Below are 24,199 nucleotides of genomic sequence, written 5' to 3'. Positions count from 1 at the left end.
TTTGAAGTACTGTAAGTGTAACGTTAGCCACTCACTGTTATTTTTTGTTAGATACCAATTTTCATGATTTTGAATGTACTTATTTGTGCGTTTGTTAGACTCTCTTGTTTTATTTAGGCTATTTCAGTTGGAAATTTTTGAATTTGTTCAGGGACACAAGCCAGAAAGTTTATATATATATATATATATATATATATATATATATATATATATATATATATATATATATATATATATATATATATATATATGTATATATATATATTTTTTTTTCACTGCCGTTGATCAGTAATTAGATTCAAATTAAAATCCACTACAGTCTTGATTAAATTCAGGACGGGCAGAAATTAAACCGCAGCAGTATGATAGTATGGACAGAATGTAAATGACAGGTTTTTTTCCATGTATCAACAGATTTGATTGATGTGTGCTGCGATCGGTTCAGACGGGAAGCAGAGAGTGAGATATTGATCTGACAGACGCGTCTTCAGAATAGCTGAACACTATTGATTGAATTCTTATCAACTGATCAACACTTCACAGTTAGATCACTTTACTACAATATTAAATAAATAGAGCATATATTATACTCTATATATCATGTATTTGTAGTATAAAATCATATAAATATGATGTATATAATATTTATCTTAGATTTAGTTTTTGAGTTTATTCAGCATGTGTTTCATTTCTTACAGTGTGTGTGTGTGTGTGGGTGTGTGTCTGTGTTAGACCTGCGGCTGGGGGTTTTCCCTTAGTGAATATTTCAGATGTCTTGAATTGAATACCCACACTGCCTGCAGTTATGTCTTAATGCCACGCACACACACACACACACACACACACACACACACACACTGTTCATTTGCTCTTGTTGTTTGTTGAATCACCCTTCTGGAAGATTCTCTTTGTGTTAAAAACACTGTAAGAATGTGTCTGCATATATCAGATGGGCTGATTAATTCAGGTGGCACTTGAATAATTTGAGATGATCAGCATCAGTTTTGTGCAGTTGGTTTCCTGGGCCTGTCAGTGGATCGTTTTCAACATTATAGAGCAGTTTTCTGTATGTTATAGTATATTGGCATCAGTCACCTTGCGTTCCAGATATCTGGTTGACCGCTGGGATCATATGAGTATTTTTCTCTTCTCGTCCTCTGTCTGCCTCCTCCAGTGTGGTTTGGACACTGATGGAGAACTGCAGCAACTCTAAACTCTTCTCTGTGTGTTGCTAAGAGTTGATTTTTATTTTATTTTATTTTTACGCTGTTTTTATGCTTAATGTGCCTGGATGTGCATCTTTTGTTTAAATTTCTACTAGTTAGTGAGGTACATCTGATACAACTTCCCTCTTTGGGATGTTAAAATAATTGATTGATAAAGTAAATGTTTATATAAGTTTTTTTCTAGGTCTGGTTTTGCCAAAGTTGGACTCGTTAGTTGCTGAAAAGCTGATAAATAAATCATAAAAATGTAAAATTGAAAGAAAGAAAGAATTTCTGACTACAAACAATCAATTGTATTTGTTTTACCTGTATGTGTTAACCAACATCAGAGTTAACACAGTTCAATTATTGAACTATTTTTATTGAAATAATAATCTCAGGGATACTTAAACTATTTTGGGTCAAAGTGGTACTGTTGACAATAATTGTTTTTAGAAATCCCTAAAAAAAACTATTTTTAGGGTTTGGCTTATCTTATCTTAAATATAGTCAGATTTTCAATGCAATGACATCTGAAATACATTAGATGCTATTTTGATCAAGAACTGCCGGTTACTGTGATGAAATGATGAGATGGATTCAATAGCAAGTAAGAGAGTTTTATTAATAAATGTGAAACAGGGATGATGATGATGATGATGAAAACAAAGTCAGAGGAAGCCAACACTCAGTGACACAGTGACGCTGTGGTACAGCCCAGTCCGGCGTCAATATCCTGGGAGGTGCGTGAAGACAAACGACAATCAGGAAGTTGACGGCGGTGATTGTCCGGAAGATGAGGATGACGAGAGGGCAGACGTGCAGGACAAACGGACAGGCAGTGAGGAAACTGGACAGGCGGGAACAGAACGGACATCCAAACAACGATCTGACAAGAGACAAGGAGAAAACAGAGAGACTAAATAGTCAGCGCAGATCCTCTGCAGCTGGCGTACTGATTAGTCCTGATTGCAGAGCTGATGAGCCCAGTGATCGGCGGCTCCACCCACATCAACACAAACACAGACAAGAGAGAGAGAGACAGTGAATTCATGAACCGTGACAGTACCCCTCCCCCTAAGTGCGCCTCCTGGCGCTCCCAGCCGAGCCTACCTGTTGATTGTAATCATCAATAGGGGAGTTATCCAAAATGTCCCTAGCAGGAACCCAACTTCTCTCCTCCAGACCGTAACTTTCCCAGTCCACCAGGTACTGGAATCAGCGTCCCCTCCGTCTCGAAGTCCAGAATACGATTGAACAAATACGTAGGTTCCCCATCTACGAGTTGCGGCGGTGGTGGAACCGGGGCCAGGGGATTAAAGGGGAGAATGGAAGACGGGTTTAATTTGGAGACATGAAAGGCAGGGTGAATTCTCCTGGGAGGAAGTTTGAGGCAGACTGTCACTGGACTAATGATCTTGGTGACAGTAAACGGGCCAATGAATTTGGGACCTAACTTATTAGATACAGAGAGGAGTGGAATATTTTTTGTAGAAAGCCACACTCTTTGACCCACGATGTATACAGGAGGCTTTAACTGGTGGCGATCGGTCTTAGCCTTAGTGCGCGCACCCACCTGGAGCAGAGTCTCACGGGCTCTGGTCCAAGTGCGGTGACACCTCTGGACGAAGGCGTGAATGGAGGGTACCGTGACTTCGGAATCCAGACTCAGAAAAATAGGTGGCTGGTACCCTAGACTATACCCTAGTGGAGAGAGACCCATGGACGACACTGGTGACGAGTTATGTGCGTACTCAACCATAGAAAGTTGTTGGCTCCAGGATGAAGGATTCTTGGACACCAAACATTCCAACACTCTCTCCAAATTTTGGTTGGCTCGCTCTGTTTGACCATTGCTCTGGGGATCGTAACCCAAAGACAGACTGACTGTAGCTCCTAACAATTTACAGAACTATTTCCAAAATTTGGACACAAATTGGGACCCCCTGTCAGAGACCACGTCCATAGGGAGGCCATGTAAACGAAAGACGTGGTCTACAACAGTCACCGCAGTCTCTTTGGCTTAAAGTAATTTGAGCAAGGGAATCAAATGTGCCGCCTTCGAGAACCGGTCCACAACGGTTAAAACAACCGTCATGCCATTAGAGGGCCATTAATGGCCACCAGAATCATTGCTTAACTAACCAGCTACTCCGATTTACTCCTGGATGACAAGCAATGTTGGAGCAATGACCCCATCGAATGACCTCGGACCGTAACTCTTCTGGTAACAAATAATCAGCTCAGTGGGCAACCGGGGGGAGGCGTTACCCCTTCCAAGGCCGACTTGACCTTCGATTCGACCTCCCATGTGAGTGTGGAGATAACTATCTTCTCTGGCAAAATGCACTAGGGAGTAACTGGGCGTTCGGTTGGATCAAAAATGTGAGATAAAGCATAGGGTTTGATGTTCTTGGACCCAGGGTGGTACGAGAGAGAAAAGTCAAAATGTCCGAAATAAAGTGCCCACCAAGTCTGCCTGGAGTTGAGTCTTTTAGCAGATCTAATATATTCAAGGTTCTTATGATCGATCCAAATGATAAAAGGTACCCCCGACCCTTCTAACCAATGACGCCACTCCTCCAACGCTAACTTGACGGCCAACAACTCTCTGTTACCAATATCATAATTACATTCCGCAGGGGATAACCGGTGGGACAAAAACACGCAAGGGTGCATCTCGACATCTGAGGACGAACATTGGGATAGAACTGCACCTACCCCCACCTCTGATGTGTCGACCTCCACCATGAACTGACGTGAGGGATCAGGGGCGACTAAGATGGGACCCAAAACGAAGCGTCTTTTGAGTTTGTTGAATACAGCCTCAGCTGTATCGGACCACCTGAACGTAATTCTGGAGGAGGTCAAAGCGGTCAGAGGCACGGCAAGTTGGCTGAAATTGCAAATAAAACGTCAATAGAAGTTGGCAAACCCCAGAAACCTCTGTAGGGCCTTACGGGAATCTGGACTTGGCCAATCTACCACAGCCTTAACCTTGTCAGGGTCCATATGCACTCCCTCAGAAGAGATGAAGTAACCTAGGAAAGGAACAGACTGTGCATGAAAAGCAAATTTCTCCGCCTTGACAAAAAGCCCATTCTCTAGCAACCTCTGAAGCACTCGTCTGACATGTTGAAGTGTTCCTGGAGAGACGAAGAAAAAATCAATATGTCATCCAGGTAAACATATATGAACCGATCTACCATGTGTCTCAACACCTCTTTGACGAGTGCCTGGAAAACCGCTGGGGAGTTGGATAGCCTGAAGGGCATAACCAAGTATTCAAAGTGGCCTCTGGGGGTATTAAATGCGGTTTTGCACTCATCCCCCCTCCTGATGCGAACAAAATGATGCGTTACGTAAATCAAATTTTGTGGAGATGGATGCTCCCTGCAATCTTTCGAAAGCTGAAGACATCAACAGCAAAGGATAAGTATTCTTTGCCGTGATGTTATTCAACCCTCGGTAATCAATACAAGGTCGCAGAGATCGCTGTTGCTTGCTGAATCCATTGTGTGTGGTCAGATCGTTCTGTGATGAAATGATGAGATGGATTCAATAGCAAGTAAGAGAGTTTTATTAATAAATGTGAAACAGGGATGATGATGATGATGAAAACAAAGTCAGAAGAAGCCAACACTCAGTGACACAGGGACGCTGTGGTACAGCCCATTCCGGCGTGAATATCCTGGGAGGTGAGTGAAGACAAACGACAATCAGGAAGTTGACGGCGGTGGTAATCAGGGAGATGAAGATGATGAGAGGGCAGACGTGCAGGACAAACGGACAGGCAGCGAGGAAACTGGACAGGCGGGAACAGAACGGTTATCCAAACTACGATCTGACAAAAGACAAGGAGAAAACAGAGAGACTAAATAGTCAGCACAGATCCTCTGCAGCTGGCGTACTGATTAGTCCTGATTGCAGAGCTGATGAGCCTTGGGATATTTCTTAAAATTATATCAACAAGTCAGATTTATTCTTCCCACATTAAAAGTAATTCACCTAAAAATAGCAATCTTAATCTTTTAATCACCCTCAAGTTGATACAAACCTGTATGTATATATATATATATATATGCAGAGTGTGATTTGCCAGGAGGGATGCGTAGGATTTCCCCCTTACTGGTCAATGTATCCCTGCCTCTGCTTAATTATTTTTATCCCCCCCTCAAAGTGATCAGTGCTACTACACTTTTGGCGAGACGGATCACACAACTTATCATGGATCCGTGGTTTGATTAAAGTCAATTTTATTTTAAAATGCGCTACTTTGGCTGGCACACAGGCTCTCTGTATTTACCACTCTACAGACTTGCTCAATGTCCCGCCCACGGCGCTATCTGATTGGTTACACCTCACGATAAATAGCCTATCAACACTTGCGAGACGGTTGAAGCCGGGTCCGCTGGGCAGTGGAGTTGCTAACTTGGCGGCTTAGTCGCTAGATTTAGCGCCTTTTTGGACAATCATTATCGAGCCTCTCTCTCTTTATCTGCTGTGTTCAGCGAGCGCAGAGAGGAACAGCACTTTCAGTAAAAAAAAAAGAAAAAAAGAAAGATATTCTGTTGCTTCTAACTATTTACAAGCAAGTATAGCCGACATCAATCACAGCACAATCACTGACTTTATCGTATTTGTATTTGATTTCATTAGTGCAGATTAATGTTTGAGAGCTGGTTATGTAGTCTTAATGGACCGCGCTTTGTAATGGACCATCATTGTAATATTTGTTCCTTTGTCTTACAACCGAAACATTAAAATATAGTAATAAAAACTGTTTTATTGAGAATTAAATTAAATGGCTAAATTAAATTGCAGCATACGGAGACACTACAATATGACGCACTTACGTCATAAATATGCTAATTAGCATATGACGTCATATATGTATATAAATATATGTGTGTATATATGTATATATATATATATATATATATATATATATGTATATATATATGTATATATATATATATGTATATATATGTATATATATATATGTATATATATGTATGTATATGTATATATATGTATATGTATATATATGTATGTATATGTATATATATATATTTGTGCTCAACAGCTGAAAGAACCTCATAACAACTTGAGGGTCTATAAATCATACAGAATTGAACTTTTTCTAGTTGTTTTGTGTAGTATGCAGCAGATGGCCAGTCAATAAACTAAATGTTTGGTTTAATCTATTGTAATGATCTTTTATAATGAATTCTATCTGATACGAGACATTGATCGATTCATTACTCTGTCAGTGCGATGATGCCTGTCTAATTCAAACCAGTGTTATTTTAGTATCACTGAGATGCTATTATAGTTTTTATTAACATTTTGAATGTTTTTATTTTTACATTTAATTTAATTTAGAAGTTTTAGTCATTTTCTCTATATTTCATTTTTGTATTTGTATTGTTTTTTATGTTTATGGCTTTTGATGTTTTTTTAATTGATTTATATATTTTTAATTTATGTTTCAGCAAGTTGCCAATGCAACATTTATCATTATCATTAAAGTTTTTTTTTTTTACATTTCAGTTCATGTTTATATATTAAATATAATTATTATTATAGTAATCATAATAATATTAATAATAATAATAATTATTATTATTATTAATTAATAATTATTATTATTCAGATTGTGTATACTTATCAAACACGCAGCTCACCCACTCAGATGTCACTAGAGTTTGATTTTGGTAACATTGGAATAAAATGAATTGCAGTGGGAGAATATTTTGGGTCAATGACGTTAATGAATCCTTCATTTCCATGTCTGCTGTCATCATGACTCCTTAAGGTCAATTCAAAAATATTATAGTATTGGTTGATTGTTGTTGCTGGTGTAAGGTGAATGATTTTCAATAGAAGCCTTACTGCCTTATTGCATGCATCATATCACATGTGCACATAACGTGAAAAATCACAAGAAGCATCCTCTGGTTGTGTCATTTATAAACTGAATACAGCTTGAGGAAGATGGTTGAAGTGGAACGGCGTGTAATGGGTTTTTACACGACTGGAGTGATGAGAAGTGTGTGTGATTAACGTTTGTCTTAATTAGTGATGTGTCAGGCCTTGATTGCGCAGTGTAATTTCTCAGTGTGTGTGTGTGTGTATGTGTGTGTGTGTGAAAGAGAAGTGTGTGTGTTTCTCTGAATATATTTCACTCTCAAAAAAGGAGCTCTTCTTGCCATGTTAATACAAAGATTATGCTAATTCAGATTATGCAAACCAGAGGATTACAGTGAAGTAAGTGTGTGTGTATCATGAGTGTGTGGGAATAAAGAAGCCGTATAATGCATGTATGAAACGTTGTAGTAAAAGTGTGGTTATGTGGTATTTAATTTTGTGTTTCTCCATCAATATTTAAGAATAAATGCATTTGAATGTCACTATGCAGGAGATTATGGTCGGTTTTGTGGATGCTTGTCTCCATCTAGTGGCAGTTTTAACCTTTTAATAAGAGTTATTAAAACAGACAGGAAATAATATGCCAATGCTTATCTTCTTCATGTAAGCAATAACCTACTCAAGGCTTTCTGTATTGTGAATAAATCATATTGCTTTTATAAAATGGTTACAACACACTACAAATATTAAAACCAAAAATGTATGTTTTGATATACATACGGAAGTATAAGTTTATTAAATGCTATCCTTCCAATAAAAATATAGCTCCTGACAGTTTGAGTAATTGGCAAGATGCGTAACAGGCCTAATCTTATGGAGCTAAAATAAAAACAGAGAATAGAAACTCTTCTCATCCACTGTGTTATTTCTTCTTCTTTTTTAAGTGATGATGATCATATTTTATACTCACTGATTTTTGTTAAACTAGTTATGTCTGGATAATCGAGTAAACTTTGTTTCAGTCCAGTAAGTGTTCATCTTGAAATATTACAAACATGTACTTTATAAAAATCAGATTTGACAGCAAAAAGACAAGATGACAGAGGGCATGGAGATGATTGTGTGTGACCGGTTTAACAGCAAAGTTTTGATCGGTGATAATTTAGAGGTTTTATTTGTGTATGAAACATCACACAGCAGGCTTCATGGGGTTAAACCTTTAGTGGATGTCAGGCATCAGAAGGTTAAGCTTTACAAATAGAAATGTGTAGATATAAACCAATGACAGTAGAAACATGCAGTTTCATGAACTAAAGCTACTAGACTATACATTATGATTCTATGAAATGTGAATATGAAATATTAATGAATAAATTAACGTTTTGGTATATTTAGATCTGGAATAATGTGTCTGTATAAATATGTCTTTTGTTGTCTCTGTGTGTCATGCATGAACTTCACCTTCTAAATGAGGCTCATTAATCAAACCTGCAGTGCTGTGTGTGTGTGTGTGTGTGTGTGTGTGGGGTTGTTTGTGTGACTCATGCTTGGTCATAACGGTCATTTTTCTGAAGGACAACATTGGACTAAATATATGAATGTTATATATATGAATATGTATATACATATATGTGATCTACAAACCATGATATTTCATTGCTATTCTTCTGTGACACACACACACACACACACACACACGCACGCACACTGGTGTTGTTCTTAATGTCCTACCTGAGGGCAGGACTCACCTGGGGCTGCAGGTTCACCTGAGAGTGTGAAGGACACACACACACACACACACACACACTCCCCTCAGGCTTCTGTGCCATTCAGAATCCACAATGCATGAATGTGAATTGAAGAAGTATTTTGCATTTAAAAGCATAGAATTCAAATGGAATGAAATCGATGCAGTTGCAAATTTTACTTATTTTAGTTTGAATTAGCCATATACATCCAGTGCCACCCCAATAAAGTTGTATTTAATAAATTTAATTACATTTAATAAATATTTTTTTTTATTGACCATAGTAGAACATGTCATATCCATATTTTTTTTATTTACTCTTTACTGTATATTGAATACTGAATATATGTGTGTGTTTGTCTGTGTGTGTGTGTGTGTGTGTGTATATATATATTTTTTTTTTTAAGATTATGATGTCACATTTTTTTTATTTTAAATACATTTAAAAACGAAAATGAAAATCAGTTTTAATATAAAATATTTTTCATGAATTGAGGCCAGATGTAGATACTTTTTTCAAACCAAAAATCTACTTTAAAAGCATTTTGTAAATTGTTTCTTTACATATTTTATAAATTTTAAACAGTTTTTCACAATGAAGCTGTCACACTACACAAGGAAGCCAGGAATGAAGACACAAGGAATCCATAAAACGAGAGTCTTTAATAATCCAACTGGGGGACATAGAACACATGGAAGACGTTCAAGAACCAACAAAGACCAACTGAAAGGACTAGGGCTTATAAAGACAGGTGCATGGAATAACTCATTAACAGGGACGCAGCACACATGTGGAGGGAAAACACAACATAACAGAAGCACTATGAAACAAATCATACAAATGTTTTTTGTACTTTTTTTTTTACATTTAAAATGTAATACATTTAGATATGTAATATTACTCAACTCAGGCAATATTTGGCATAATATTAAATATATATATATTTTATTAATTTAATAATTATATAACTATTTGTTTGAATATTTTTTTTAAACATAAAAACATAAAAAACCTTTTCCTTGTACAATATATATTTTTTAACTGAAATAAAGTTTGTTTGAAAATATCTAAAGTCCTCCAAATGATTTTTTAATAATAAATTTTTCTTAAAATACATTTTAAACCTTTAAACCTACATTTAAACCTGTTTTTCTCCATGAAGCACTATGAAATAATAATTATCATAATACATTTTTATTATTATTATTTTTTGATGTTGAACATGAAATACATTTAGATGTGTACTTTAACTCAATATATCAGGCTGGTGTAAATAGTGTAAATTTGTGTAGATTGTGAATTGTAATCAGGTTTATTATAGTCAACTAAATGAAAACCTTTGTCATGTAAAAAAAAAAAAAAAAAAAAAAAAAAAAACTTTTTTAAGGTCCTGCATAGTGAAAATGTGTTAAACAGCACTGAATATTTCTAAAACACACACACACAGAGACACACACACACACACACGTTTGTTTTTGTGAAAAGTGGGTTCATCCCATAGGTGTAATGGTTTTTATACTGTAGAAACTGTATATCCTATGGCCCTACACCTAACCCTACCCCTAACTCTAACCCTCACAGGAAACTTTGTGCATTTTTACTTTCTCAAAAAAACTCATTCTGTATGATTTATAAGCATTTTGAAAAATGGGGGAATGGGTTATGTCCTCATAAGTCACCCTCTTCTTGTAATACCTGTGTCATACCCATGTCATTATACAAAGTTGTGTCCTGATATGTCACAAAACAAGAGCACACACACACACACACACACACACACAGAGAGAGAGAGAGAGAGAGAGAGAGAGGACAAACTGGGAAACAAAGAAGCAGATGTCAAAGAGGTGAGAGAGAGAGAGAGAGAGGTGTATATAAAGATGGATGTCGAGAGCTCAGCAAATACAGAAAGAGACTGGAATGAAACCGAGAGGAAAATTAGATTATTAAGACTAATAAAGAGATCAAGCGCGATGGAGAAAGCAGAGGGAGACGGACTGCAAACTTTAGCCATAGTGCTGCTGCTGTGTGGAGCTCTGAAACTCCTGCACACGCTCGGATTCATCAGCACCGAGGGTGAGACTCACAAAACCACTGAACTAAGAGTCTTTATCAGAGATCTGTGTGCTTAAATGTGTGTGTTTAACTATAGACGTCTGATAATCAATGTGTGCCGTGAATCAGACTTAACCTCTTACATTTATCACTGTAATTCACTGTACTTCTGCAGAAAAATGAATTTCACCAGCTGTGGAATAAGATCAAGGTGTGAATGAGACAAACATTCATCATAAATATATTTATAACATACAAAGAAATTGTGATGCTTGACACTGGCACTGAAAAACAGTTGGTGTGGAGTTTACTCCTAAATGATTTTCATTCAGAAACTGCTTGTAAATTTCAGAAATAATTACGGGAGATTGCCAAGTAATTTAATTAAATTTGAAATTATGAAGAAGACCATTGTGTGTGTGTTAGAGAGAGTGCAGTGCTGTAACGAGATGCTGCTAAAGGACACTGAGCAGCAGAGAGAGCCTCCGGCACATGACCTTTGACCTCACCTGTGTGTGTCCTTCAGTGCCTTAACACACACACACACACATGCCTTGTCCGTCCTTATGTTTTATGATTAACCTGCCAGAATGATCCTAGTCAGTCACCTTCATATTTCAGACTGTAAATTTGAGTTTTTCTCTTTTCAGTTGAGTGTTGTTGTGACTTCTGAAGTACAGTTGAGATTATAAACAGAATCTGTGTAATTTTACTGTCACTCAGATGCTATTATAGTTTTTCATAATATTTGGAATTAGTTTTTATTTTAATTTTTTTAATTACAATTTTCATTTTTGTAAATGCTTTATTAGTTTGGTTGTCCTTTTTATCGTTTCTATGTAGTTTTTGTATCATTTCAGCTTTTAGTTTATTTTAGTACATCAAGTTGAAAATAAGACAAAAAATTGGCTCAGCACCTAGCTGAAACAAAACAAAATCAATTTTATTCAGGTATTTTAAGTAAAAAAAAAAGGATTTAATTGTTTTAATTAACTGTAATAACTCTGTAAGGAATATTTTTAAATATGCTAAATAAAAAATGCAAATGAGCTAATCATGCGTTTCCAACATTGTGAATGTCAAACGCTTGTTTAACGGTCGTGTGGCTTTGCTGTCATCATCTCTAATACATGAGGGAGTTTCTGCTAATACATTTTTGAAACATGATTCAGTGCTTCAGAGTAAGAAATAAACCTCTCACTGTTTGCTATTTCTGACAGTGGATCTCATCTCATGCATTTTTTTTTTTTTTTTTACATCTACACTATTTAAAAGTTTGTGGTTAACAGTTTTTATGTATATATATATTTGCTCACCAAGTCTACATTTATTTAAAAAATAAATAAAATAAAAACAGAAAATAGTAAAAACAGTAATACTGTGAAATATTATTACACTTTAAAATAAGTTCTGAATATATTGTAAGATCTGAATATATAGTAAAATGTAATTTATTCCTGTAATCAAAGCTGAATTTTTAGCATCATTACTCTAGTCTTCAGTTTCACATGAAATCATTCTAATATTCATGTTTGGTGCTTAAGAAACATATCTGATTATGAACAATGTTGAAAACAGTTCATATTTTTGTGAAAACAAAAATGCTCACATTTTGATGAACAGAAAGTTCAAAAGAACAAAACTTATTTGAAACAGTAATCTTTTGTAACATTGCAGATGTCTTTACTATGGAATCCCATTTCTGCCACTGAAAAAAAAAGTTTATTGCTTTTTACTCAAAATTCTGAGTTAAAAAGTCATAACTGTGAGATAAGAAGTCGCAATTCTGACTTGATAACACAATTTTGAGGGTAGGAAAAAAACTGATATGTTCTCAGGATTGCATGTCTATATCTCACAATTGTGATTTTATGTCTTTAAATTCTGACTGTTTGTCAAAATTGTGAGTTTATTGTGAGCTATAAACTCACGGTTACGAGTTATAAAGTCAACATTGCATGATATAAACTCACAATTCTGACTTTTTTCTCGCAATTGTGAGTTTATCTCTCGCAATTCTGATTTTTTTTCTCTCACAATTTTGAACAAAATGTCAGAATTGTGAGATAAAAAGTCACAATTACCTTTTTTATTATTCAGTGGAGGAAACGGGGTTCCATACTTTACAGTGCATTTTTTTGCTGAATAAAAGTCTTATCTTCTTCTTAAAAGTTTTTTGACTTTTTATCCCTATATACAATATTTTAATTGATTTAAACAAAATATTGTATTTCCTGTTTAAATGCATTGTATGAAGTAAATCAAGTGTATTGGCCATGTCGTGTTGTAAATGTGTTGTAATCTGTGTGTAGATAAGGTGGATGATGATCTGGAGCTGTCTATCGTGTGTCACCGTCCCGAGGGTTTGGAGCCACTGGAGGCTCAGACAAACTTCAACAAGAAAGAGCTGCAAGTGCTCTACAGAGGCTTTAAAAACGTATGCCCACTCGCACACTTGGAGGCTTGTTTTCCTGATCCGTCAAGACCTGACGTTTGTGTTTTTCTGCTTAATTGTCAGGAGTGTCCCAGCGGTGTGGTCAACGAGGAGACATTCAAACAGATCTACTCGCAGTTCTTTCCTCACGGCGGTTAGTGTGTGTCTGCAGCTGATCTGTCTATGTCTGTGTCTGTGTCTGCATCTGCGTCTGCATCTGTGTCTACGTCTGTGTCTGTCTGCGTCTGCATCTGTGTCTGCGTCTGTGTCTGCATCTGTGTCTGTCTGTGTCTGTCTGCGTCTATGTCTGTGTCTGCATCTGTGTCTGCGTCTGTATCTGTGTCTGTGTCTTCGTCTGTGTCTGCATCTGTGTCTGCGTCAGTGTCTGCGTCTGTCTGTGTCTGCAGCTGATCTGTCTGTGTCTGCGTCTGTGTCTGCATCTGTGTCTGCATCTGTGTCTGCGTCTGTCTGTGTCTGCGTCTGCAGCTGATCTGTCTGTGTCTGCGTCTGCATCTGCGTCTGCATCTGCATCTGCAGCTGATCTGTCTGTGTCTGCGTCTGCATCTGTGTCTGCGTCTGTGTCTGCAGCTGATCTGTCTGTGTCTGCGTCTGCATCTGCATCTGTGTCTGTGTCTGCAGCTGATCTGTCTGTGTCTGCGTCTGTGTCTGTCTGCAGCTGATCTGTCTGCGTCTGCGTCTGTGTCTGCAGCTGATCTGTCTGTGTCTGCGTCTGTGTCTGTCTGCAGCTGATCTGTCTGCGTCTGCGTCTGTGTCTGCAGCTGATCTGTCTGTGTTTGCATCTGTGTCTGTGTCTGCTTCTCAGTCAGATCACTTGATTATAAAGACGCAGTCAGTGTTCATCATTAGTTAAATCATCTTTACTGAAGTGATTGTGAGCAGGATCTCACTTCTTCAAATTGTGCTTTGCATTAAAACTACAGATATCAGCAGGTTCTGTGAGATTTACATTTAGGATGTCAGTGTTACTTTATATAATATTATAGTTTTTGTTAATATTTTGAATTGGATTTAAATTATATTTTTTGGTTTACATTTGAATAGTTTTATTAATTTTGTTTGTGTTGTGTAATTTATCGTTTTTGTTATTTTTTAAGATGCCTGTATATATTTTTTAAGTTAGTTTGTTCTTTTAGTTTTATTTTAATACTAAAATGAAATGAAAATACAAATTTTGTCTTTACAGCAAGCCGACTTTGTTGTACCTTTTTCAGTTTCAGTTAATGTTTGTTTAACAATTGTTTATTTTAGGATTTAGTTTTATTTAATAGTTGTTGAAATTAACATTTAGCATAATACATGCTTTAGATGTATTGTGATTTTCTATATAGTTTTAATTAAGTTAAGGTTTTTGTAAATTTAGTTTCAGTGATTTTAGTACTTGAATTTAAACTAAATCAAAATGTAAAATTTTGACTTTGCAACTAGCTGAATTAAAATGAGTTTCTTTTTAAATATATATACATATATTTATATATTATACTTCAGTTAATTTTTATTTTATTCATATGTTCATATTTTATTTGAAGTAAATCCTTTTTTTTCGTGCATGTGTTTTGCTTTACTTTACAATAGTGTCCCATTAGTTAAGGTTAGTTACTTACTCTACCATCATCAATATATTTGTTGTACTATATATAATTAATATATACAACTTATGATTATAATGTGAAATGTTGACTTTACATTTAACTAAGATTAATAACTGCTTTTGCAGGATTTTTTTATTGTTAGTACATGTTAACTAATGCAGCTGACTAATTTTAACAAATGTAACCCTTGTTTTAAAGTGTTAGGGTTTTACACTAACAGTAACTCCCCTCCTATAGTACTTAACAACTATGAAATCATTTGAGATGTGATGTATACATGTGTTTTCCCTGCAGACGCCAGCACATACGCGCATTACCTGTTCAACGCCTTCGACACTTCCCACAATGGATCCATCAAATTCGAGGTGCCATTTCTCTTTATTTATCCACTCTTCCTCACCTTCTCTTGTTGATTTTATTTATGTGTCAGCAGGGCTTTATGATTGTGTCTGCAATGATAAATCACTCCTCATTGTTTCTCTCTCTCTCCGTCAGGACTTTGTAATGGCTCTGTCCATCTTGTTGAGAGGAACAACAACAGAGAAGTTACAGTGGACCTTCAACCTGTACGACATTAACAGAGACGGTTACATTACTAAAGAGGTGTGTGTGTGTCAGTCCTCACTCTTTTTCTCCAATAATATGTCTTAATAAGATGATCAAAATGTATAATGAAATGCATTTTACTGTTCCAGGAGATGACTGATATAGTGAAAGCCATATATGACATGATGGGCCGCTTCACGTATCCCGCTCTGAAGACAGACGCTCCCAAACAACACGTGGATGCTTTCTTTCAGGTCAGTTTGTGATCGTACCGTAGGTCTTGAATATTGGTCGGCACTACAAGATGATGATGTTGTTTTCATCATATTATAAATCACTTCCATGCAGAAAATGGACAGGAACCGAGATGGAGTCGTCACTCTTGATGAGTTTATTCTCGCATGTCAAGAGGTAGGCTACAGCATCTTTGGCATACTACTACACGGACTATTTTTTCTAGTATGTATATACAATTGCACATTTAGTATGCATGGACAATCAAATGAACTAATACATAAAAAGTGCAGTATACATGCATACTACTCATACTGTTTCTGCAGTATGTAAACTGTGTGCAAATTTAGACAATGGCTGACAACATTTGAAAAATGTGCCGTTTCCATACATACTTTACACTGTATATATACTGCAAAAATAGCATCCAGTGTATGCTCGTATACAGCACTTTTTTGCAAATCTAGGTAGGTAGTAGGTTATGTATATATGTGAGTGAGTTCGTGAAGATGCAACATATTTGAAACATTTCTCAATGCATACTGTTTAACATATTATTTCTTTAAAAAGTAAACAGTATATACTGCGCAGTATGCAGTAGACTACAGTGTTACTCCTCCAGTGGTGGCCCGTTACTTTCATCCTCTGTTAAATGTAAGCAGTGTCCTCCGGTGTTAGAGAGTGAGTACTGCAGTATTGATATTGTCACCAGCCATTTGTTTGTATATTTCATTAAAAAAGTAAGTAAAAAGTAGCTAATATTACCATCCAGGCATGGTTATTATAATATGTCACCGGCACATGATTTGTAAATATGTCACTTTATTAACTTTTTGTTAATGAATGATTAAGTTTTAGGTTTTTATCATTTATCATTTTTTTTTTTTTTTCTGTCTATTCATTTATCCATTTTTTTCACATTTTTACCTGTTTGGCACATTGACATGTGCTAGATTAAAAACAAACAGATTAAGTTTTATTTATACACATTTTTAATCATTCCAAAATAATTTGCAGCATTCATCATTACTTTATTTTTGTTTTATACCATACAACACCAGCAGCTGAAAGAATCTAACTCTGTGAACTGTGATTGGTCGTTCTTCAGCTGCTTCTTGTCTCATTGGGAGGTTATTTTTTACTAAGACACACTGATAGTCTAAAGACAGATTTGCTCTTTTCACCTCTCTAATGGTTTTCAGGTATTTTCAAGTAGCTATAGTCTGTGTTCTTTCCTCTCTGTCTCTTCTTGCTTTCTTCAGCAGTCTCTCATTGATCATCTCTTTCTTCTACTTGCATTTCTTCTCTTCAGGATGAAAACATCATGAGATCATTGCAGCTCTTTGAGAACGTGATATAGAGCTACAGGAAGAAAGAAACCAATGAACTGTTGAATCTGATCAAATAAAGGAGGAATAACTTTTACCCCAATCACCATGGTTACAGTTTGACATCACCTTGTTACCATGGCAATATGCCGACTGTTTGATGTACATCCCGGGAAACCTGCGCGTCCTTTAACCCCCGGTGTTTGACCTCGTTCTGTTACAGATGTGAGATTTATATGTCTATAACCAAAAAAGCTACTATGTCGGTAATTGTGTGTGCGAAAGGCCCAGCGGGTTTCCAAGAGGTCCTGTAGAAACCAGTTGAGCTCTTTCCATGGGACTGAATTTACTGTGAGGGATTTGAAAGTACATGTGATGCATTTTAAGCTATTTATGGTTGATTGTGGGTACGTTTTTCAAGAGCAACATCCGATATACTCGACCTGTGATGGCTCTTCAGCTAATGTGCTACAGATATTCATCCTAAAACCGTTTTTCTGTGTCTGTCATTTAAGTACAGTAGGAATGCTAATAATATAACCAGTGGTTTTCTCATGATCCGACCCATCAGAGTTGCTTGTCTGCTGTGTTTGTTTTTGACAGCATTTGTCTTGTGCTCGTGCATCTCGTCATCCTGACCACTGCTTGCTGGTCGTGTCCATCATTAGTGATAGTCTGTATTCATCACTCGTCTCTTGTTGGCTTGTGATCGCTCTTAGCTCGGCCTACTCGAATATCTGCTTTCTGATTGGTCTGTTTGTCTGTTAGTCAGTCAGTGTCGTCTGAGAAGTATCCTCAAATGTGGTTCACATTAATGAAGTAGAGTGATTTTATTTAAATATGCATAAATTACAGAGAGAGCAGGTGTCGTATTTCTAATGCTTTTGGGGTGGAGTGTGAGACATTGGCTCCTGTGCAGATGGCTATAGCAAGCTTTAGCACTCACTATATTTGTCTTTGTTTGTGTTTAACTAATATAAAACCATTTTTTGTTTTATTGCGTTAAAGCTGTGAATTGCCAAAACTTAGTACTGTTTTATGCAGCCATAATGCCAACTTACTGTGACAAAATTCAAGAGAGCAAAAAAAAAAAAAAAAAAAAAAAAGTTTAATTAATTAAAAGACAGATAATAAAAGATTTATATCATGCTTTGATTTGTCTAGACAAATGCAACTCTGCATAAATGACATTAACAATCCAGTTGCTTCGAAATCTAATGTATATCTGAATGAAACATTATTTGTGGCCTAATGGTTAGAGAGTTGCAACTAAGGTCGCAGGTTCAGTTCTCAACATTGGATCTGAGTTGAAAAATAGAGAAAATATATTTAAAATGATTAATATTAGTAAACTCTTCATATATACAGAACAGACCAAAGTTTGGACACACCTTCTCATTCAAAGAGTTTTCTTTATTTTCATGACTATGAAAATTGTAGAGTCACACTGAAGGCATCAAAACTATGAATTAACACATGTGGAATTATATATGGAATTATATACATAACAAAAAAGTGTGAAACAACTGAAAATATGTAATATTGTAGGTTCTTCAAAGTAGCCACCTTTTGCTTTGATTACTGCTTTGCACACTCTTGGCATTCTCTTGATGAGCTTCAAGAGGGAGTCACCTGAAATGGTCTTCCAACAGTCTTGAAGGAGTTCCCCGAGAGATGCTTAGCAATTGTTGACCCTTTTCCCTACTGTCTGCGGTCCAGCTCACCCCTAAACCATCTCGATTGGGTTCAGGTCCGGTGACTGTGGAGGCCAGGTCATCTGGCGCAGCACCCCATCACTCTTCTTCTTGGTCAAATAGCCCTTGATGCCTTCAGTGTGACTCTACAATTTTTTATAGTCATGAAAATAAAGAAAACTCTTTGAATGAGAAGGTGTGTCCAAACTTTTGGTCTGTACTATATATATATATATATATATATATATATATATATATATATATATATATATATATATATATATATATATATTTTTTTTTTTTTTTTTTTTTTTAATACATGCACACACACACACACACACACAATTATGAACAAATACTTATGTGCCAGGAAACATAAGCCATCATGTTTAAAAGTGTGTTGAAAGTTCAAACCTGTGTTTATCACAATCACAAACAGTCCTGGCAGACCCGAATATGCTCTGATAACCACAGTAATGCTATTTTTTTTCTGCAAATTTTTGATCATGTTATGATGTAGTTTTTGAACAATCACTGTGCCAGTAAACCTTGATGAGTTTAATATATATTGTATTTGAATCATTACACACAATGTATATTTTATACTCTGCAAAGTGGGACTGAATAATCAAATACGGAGTGGCGGTTTCTAAAAGTGATATAAAAAACTGTCTATAAAGCAGAGGGTTGACTGAGGAACGATTATATTTCCATGATGCTGTAAAAGAGGAGACGGAGAGACAGACGGTCAGTCAGACAGACAGATGAGGAAACAGAAAGCTTAAATATCCTCTTGTTGGAATGTTGTATGAACTATTTAACAATAAAATTTTCAATGCTGATTGTTCAGTGTTATACTGTATTTACACACCATTGCTATTTCCGGTTGAAAGTACATCAACAATGACAAACATTAGTCGGTAATGCATCGCCACCATAAGAGCACAAAATAATTACGATAAGTACAATATTTTGTAGACTTTCTCACAGACATCATTTAAACAGTTCATATATACAGTTCTGTGATTCAGGTCGATTGACAGTTAGTTTCTGTGAATGGTTCACCCTATTTTCCCAACTCAGCATCTACATGGGATGAAGTTTGGAAAGTTTTTGTGTCCAAAACAAACTCACAGATGTCATCACAGTTCACTATTCCCACAAAAAGTGCTTAGATGCTTCGAGATTCAGAAAAAAAAACTTTTCAAAAAGCCTGATTCATATTCAGATATGACGGTTTTAGTCTTTCCATTGTGAAAGTGCAGGACAGTTTGAAGCTCCCCTGTCCTGATCCAGCTTCATGGCAGAGATTTTAAGCCAGTGCGGTGGTTGTTGGGGCCATTTTACCCGGTCTCTCCTGGGCCCAAGGCTGGAGGTTCTGGAGGGCATAGAGGGAGGAGTTATGCACACATAGAGGATCCGACGACACTGATTCGCCCATGGACTTCTGGAGGGCGTCGGCCTGAAGCTGAAGCAGCATCCGATTGGCTTGCTGACGTCCCGCCTCTCTTTCCTCAGCTGTTTGCCTTCTGGAGATTTTGAAGTAAGATTATAGTTAGTATGTAGAAATCCAAAACATTTGACCCTTTGATTAACTTCATATAATAATTGAAGAATTTGTAGATTTTAAAACAAATTAGGGACAGACTGTGATGTGGTTCCTCAGTTATCAGGAATCTAGCTAATTTCATTTTTAAATGTACATTTATAACAATATGGTGGATTTTTCTTTTGCTACTGGAGAAAACTAGAACGTAAAACATATATATTTGTAGTAGTTTCCATTCATCACTAGAAAATGAGCCAACTCTGACTATACTTCCGCTTCTGAGAAAAACACAAGTGAAAAAGGTCCATATTTCAATTACATTTGTTTATTTAAATTAAATATATTACATGTAATGAATTACACTGTGATTAAATAGCTATGTAAAATTATTTGCTTAAATTATAAAATTGTAAATTTTATAACTTGTAATACCTTGAATCTAAACACCCCTAAATGTTTGCAGTTTTCCAGCTTCCACAACTTGTGTTAAAAAATACAAATATACAAACACATTAATGAAATAATTGGCATCTTGCAGCTACTGTTTTGAAATCCTTCAGTCATGTATGTGAGGCTCGGGTGAACAGATCTAGGTCAAACCGGTCTCACCTCCACTTGGTCCGTCGGTTCTGGAACCAGGTCTTGACCTGCGCATCGGTCATCTTCAGGCTCTTGGCGAGGGCCGCGCGCTCCGCGGACGCCAGGTACTTCTGCCGGTGGAAGCGTTTCTCCAGCTCACAGATCTGCACGCGCGAGAACGACGTGCGGGGCTTTTTCCGTTTGGGGGGAGTTCGGTTCTGATACGGGTGACCGATCCGCCGGGTCACGGTGAACGGAATGAGAGCTGCGAAACACAGGGACACGAGTCATTTACGATGCTCTATATTTTCTAAAAACAATAACCTATATTTTCCGGATAATTCTATAATTATTATACTAGCCTAAATAGTTTATAATTCGAGTTTGAAACGAAATTATCTTGTTGAATTTATTGGCTAATTTTATTATTTGCTTCATAAAAAAAAAAAAAAAAAAAAAAAAAAAAAACAATTGTGAAAGTTGTTTTGTGTGTATCTTTAACCTATTTTGTATAGGTAACAATTTTGACCCTTCCTAAAACAGCTGTTTGTCTGCATAAAGGACAGCACTGTCGAGGTTATTTGATTGTACATTGATTAGGCTCATTTTAAAATTCATGCAGATTTATTTGACTAATGTGAATCACTAAAACTGTCACCTATATGTTTAAAACAAAATACTTTTTTTATATGTATGTAGATTTTTTTACGCTTATTAAATGAATAAATCTATATTTCTACTCAAGGGAACACGAACAGAAAAGGATGCAATAATTTCTGAAGTAAGAGTTTTGAATCAGCATTTCCTTATTATTATTATCATTATTATTATTATCATTATCATTATTATTATTAGTATTTTTATTATAATTAATACTTATAAGTTTTTTTTCATACAATTTGGGTCCAGAAACAAGCACGCTTTTCTTAAAACTGATTTTAAAATTCCACTTAGATCTACATGTTGTAAATGTGTAGGCTAATATAACATTAAAAGACATGTTTAGGATTTTTGACTTAATTGAGGAAATTTTCTAATTTTAATATTTCGTAAATGTAGCCTACTTTTGGGCCTTATCATTGAATCAATATTTTGGATGAACATTTACCACATTATAGCAACCAAATCATTAAGCAAATCATTTTGTTTTTGGATCTTTTCCTAATTTTTTTTTTAATTGTTTTTATAGAATATAGCCTACTAATTCAAATAGATGTAATTATCGGTATCATCACCATTACCTTTTGATATATTGTTATCTACACTAGTTGATTACAATTAATATCGTTACAAAAAGTTTTTCAGGGTTAAATCATTGTCATAAGCTTGTTGTAACTTAAACATAGGCCTATTTATTTATTTATTTTATTGTTTATTATTATTATTTATTTAATTATTTATTTATTTATTCCGGAGATGAAAGCTCTGAATGTTTTTTATTTATTTATTTTTATTTTTTTATTTTTTTAAGGGCAACTGCGTGCGCAGGCCCAGTAGCCAGAACAAACTCCAGCATCCCCAGAGATATTAGTCTTTTACCTGGCAGTCTGTCTTTAGGGAACCTGCGGTTATTGTCCATCCAGGGGAAACACAGCGCCGGTGCGGCGCTCACCATAGTCGGCGGCACCGCGGCAGCGAGAGGTCTGTGCGCCGGAACCCGAATCACTCCACTGGGCACCAGAGTGCCGCTCACCCCGTACAACCGCCCGGAGTCCTCCAGCGTGCCCGTGACTCCGGACAGAGAGACGGGTAAGGAGATATGAGGAGCGACGCTCGCCCTGGACGGGCTTCCCAAGCGGCTGTTATCCACAGTGTTTCCGACCCTGCTCTCCTGGTCCAAAGAGCCCAGAATCTGGTCGATCCCGAATCGTATGGGTTCCTGATTTGATTTCGATGGCGGTTTTGGCTCCGCGCGCTCCATGACTCCACTTTGCGCAGTAGATTAAGGAGGATTAAAACAAACAAAATCACGTTAACTGCGGCAAAAATAGCTGTAATTTAGTTTTATTCTTGTCCATGGTGTCCGATGAACGTCCTCGTTTCTCGGCTTCCTTGTCTGAACTCTGACAGGTCTCGCCACCTCTGCGCCACGCGTCAAACTGTCGAGTTTCCGCTCCGCGTCTCCTGCCAAACTCATCAGCTCAAGGTTTCATTGGTCGACTGAACAGAACCGTCATTATCTCTGTCTATTGGTTGACATTTAGGAACAGGGGAGAAAAAACTGCGAACTAGAGTATCATCATGTTATTCAGTAATGTCATCAGACCAATTTCTGAAATGCGCATTTATTGGGGCTGAAAGATGCTGCTGCTAATTTATTTACAGACGTCTCTCATTATGTTAAATCGCATTAGCACCGTTTTACGCACAAACTTTGAATTTACTTTGTAATTTTGCATGCAACATGAAACAAGATTTGTAGGCTATTTCTAGTAGCAAATATCCGGCAGTATTTACAGTGCAAAAGGATAGTGTTAAATTAATTCCGTTTTAATACGATTCTTTCATATACATACACATAAATACAGGCAACTCTAATTAGCTATATATAATGTTTGCACATATTCAAAACAACGAGCAGGCCTATATTGTGTACTTGAAAACGTAATACTGCAATCTCGATTTCGCGTCCTGTCAGTTAAAAGTGAGTGTTTTTCTACCAAATGGATTGACTGAGATAAACGTAAGGGATTCGTTGCGTTATCGATCTTTCGGCAGAAATCGGAGACTGTCGGTGCTCGTCATCACTAAATACAGTCCCGCTGCTCAGATGTAGTACAGCATTGATTTGTGCCATGGCGTTGATGAATGCTCAAACCCCACATGCCAAATGCTCTCCATCCGCGTAATTTCATTCAGTAACACTATCCCGCAACAGACCAATTAGATTTTATTACATAAATGTCACCCAAACAATATCCATCAAATATGAGAAGTTGTGTGCCGGACCGTGGCGCCGCGCTCTGCTCGTTGTGTGTGAGCGCGCAAAGCTTTTTAAATTGACGGCCAAATTCGTGTCCTCACACCGGGAAATGGAGTGTTTGCCGAGGGCAGGCTGCTGGCAGGACACGCGCAATGAAAGAGCCGTGGAGATTGAGTCAGTAATGCAGTTTAGAAGCGCCTGAGCAGGTGAAATGGACATAAGCGCCCCCCTCCCGTCTTTTACCACCGAGAACAAATGACACAGACTTACTTTGGTTTTTATTGGTGATTCTTTTGTTGTTTGCTTTGCAATTATTTGGCATGGATACATTTGTATGCTAGCTTTTATAAAGAAAAAACAAAAACAATTTATTTGTCAAAACTGATCAGAATACTTTTGAACGTCTCTTTTAAATATACATCTGTA

At 36.6% G+C, this 24,199-nt stretch overlaps 2 protein-coding genes across 4 annotated transcripts in view; one reads left to right on the top strand and one right to left on the bottom strand.

Annotated features, from left to right (window-relative positions):
• LOC127971838 (Kv channel-interacting protein 1) overlaps positions 1–24,199 on the top strand; it is a 79,955-nt gene that overhangs the window by 46,780 nt on the left and 8,976 nt on the right. For 2 of the 3 annotated variants that reach the window (XM_052575089.1, XM_052575090.1), the window contains 7 exons: positions 13,189–13,313; positions 13,395–13,464; positions 15,215–15,285; positions 15,416–15,523; positions 15,616–15,720; positions 15,815–15,877; positions 17,013–18,883. In XM_052575089.1, the coding sequence (XP_052431049.1) occupies positions 13,189–13,313; positions 13,395–13,464; positions 15,215–15,285; positions 15,416–15,523; positions 15,616–15,720; positions 15,815–15,877; positions 17,013–17,060 (590 nt within the window). In that variant the 3' untranslated portion in view covers positions 17,061–18,883. Of the gene's footprint in view, positions 1–13,188; positions 13,314–13,394; positions 13,465–15,214; positions 15,286–15,415; positions 15,524–15,615; positions 15,721–15,814; positions 15,878–17,012; positions 18,884–24,199 lie in introns of those variants that run through there. The other variant, XR_008156933.1, reaches the window with a different exon arrangement.
• On the bottom strand, positions 19,266–23,042 carry LOC127971837 (T-cell leukemia homeobox protein 3-like). The gene is made up of 3 exons (XM_052575088.1): positions 22,390–23,042; positions 20,881–21,115; positions 19,266–20,251 (listed from the first exon to the last, which is right to left on the bottom strand). Exons 1-3 carry the CDS (start codon positions 22,769–22,771, stop codon positions 20,035–20,037), a joined length of 834 nt encoding a protein of 277 aa, XP_052431048.1. The 5' UTR covers positions 22,772–23,042; the 3' UTR covers positions 19,266–20,034.

The sequence above is a fragment of the Carassius gibelio genome, chromosome B14, assembly GCF_023724105.1.
Source record: "Carassius gibelio isolate Cgi1373 ecotype wild population from Czech Republic chromosome B14, carGib1.2-hapl.c, whole genome shotgun sequence".
Classification (NCBI taxonomy): Eukaryota; Metazoa; Chordata; class Actinopteri; order Cypriniformes; family Cyprinidae; genus Carassius; species Carassius gibelio.
This window is presented reverse-complemented; position numbering and strand designations above follow the sequence as displayed.

Excerpts from the sequence above, each read along its gene's own strand:
- LOC127971837 (XM_052575088.1), bottom strand. The coding sequence starts at position 22,771 with ATGGAGCGCGCGGAGCCAAAACCGCCATCGAAATCAAATCAGGAACCC. Across the intron at positions 21,116-22,389 it reads CCCTAAAGACAGACTGCCAG|CTCTCATTCCGTTCACCGTG; the intron begins GTAAAAGACTAA and ends TGTGTTTCGCAG. Across the intron at positions 20,252-20,880 it reads AACCGACGGACCAAGTGGAG|AAGGCAAACAGCTGAGGAAA; the intron begins GTGAGACCGGTT and ends CAAAATCTCCAG.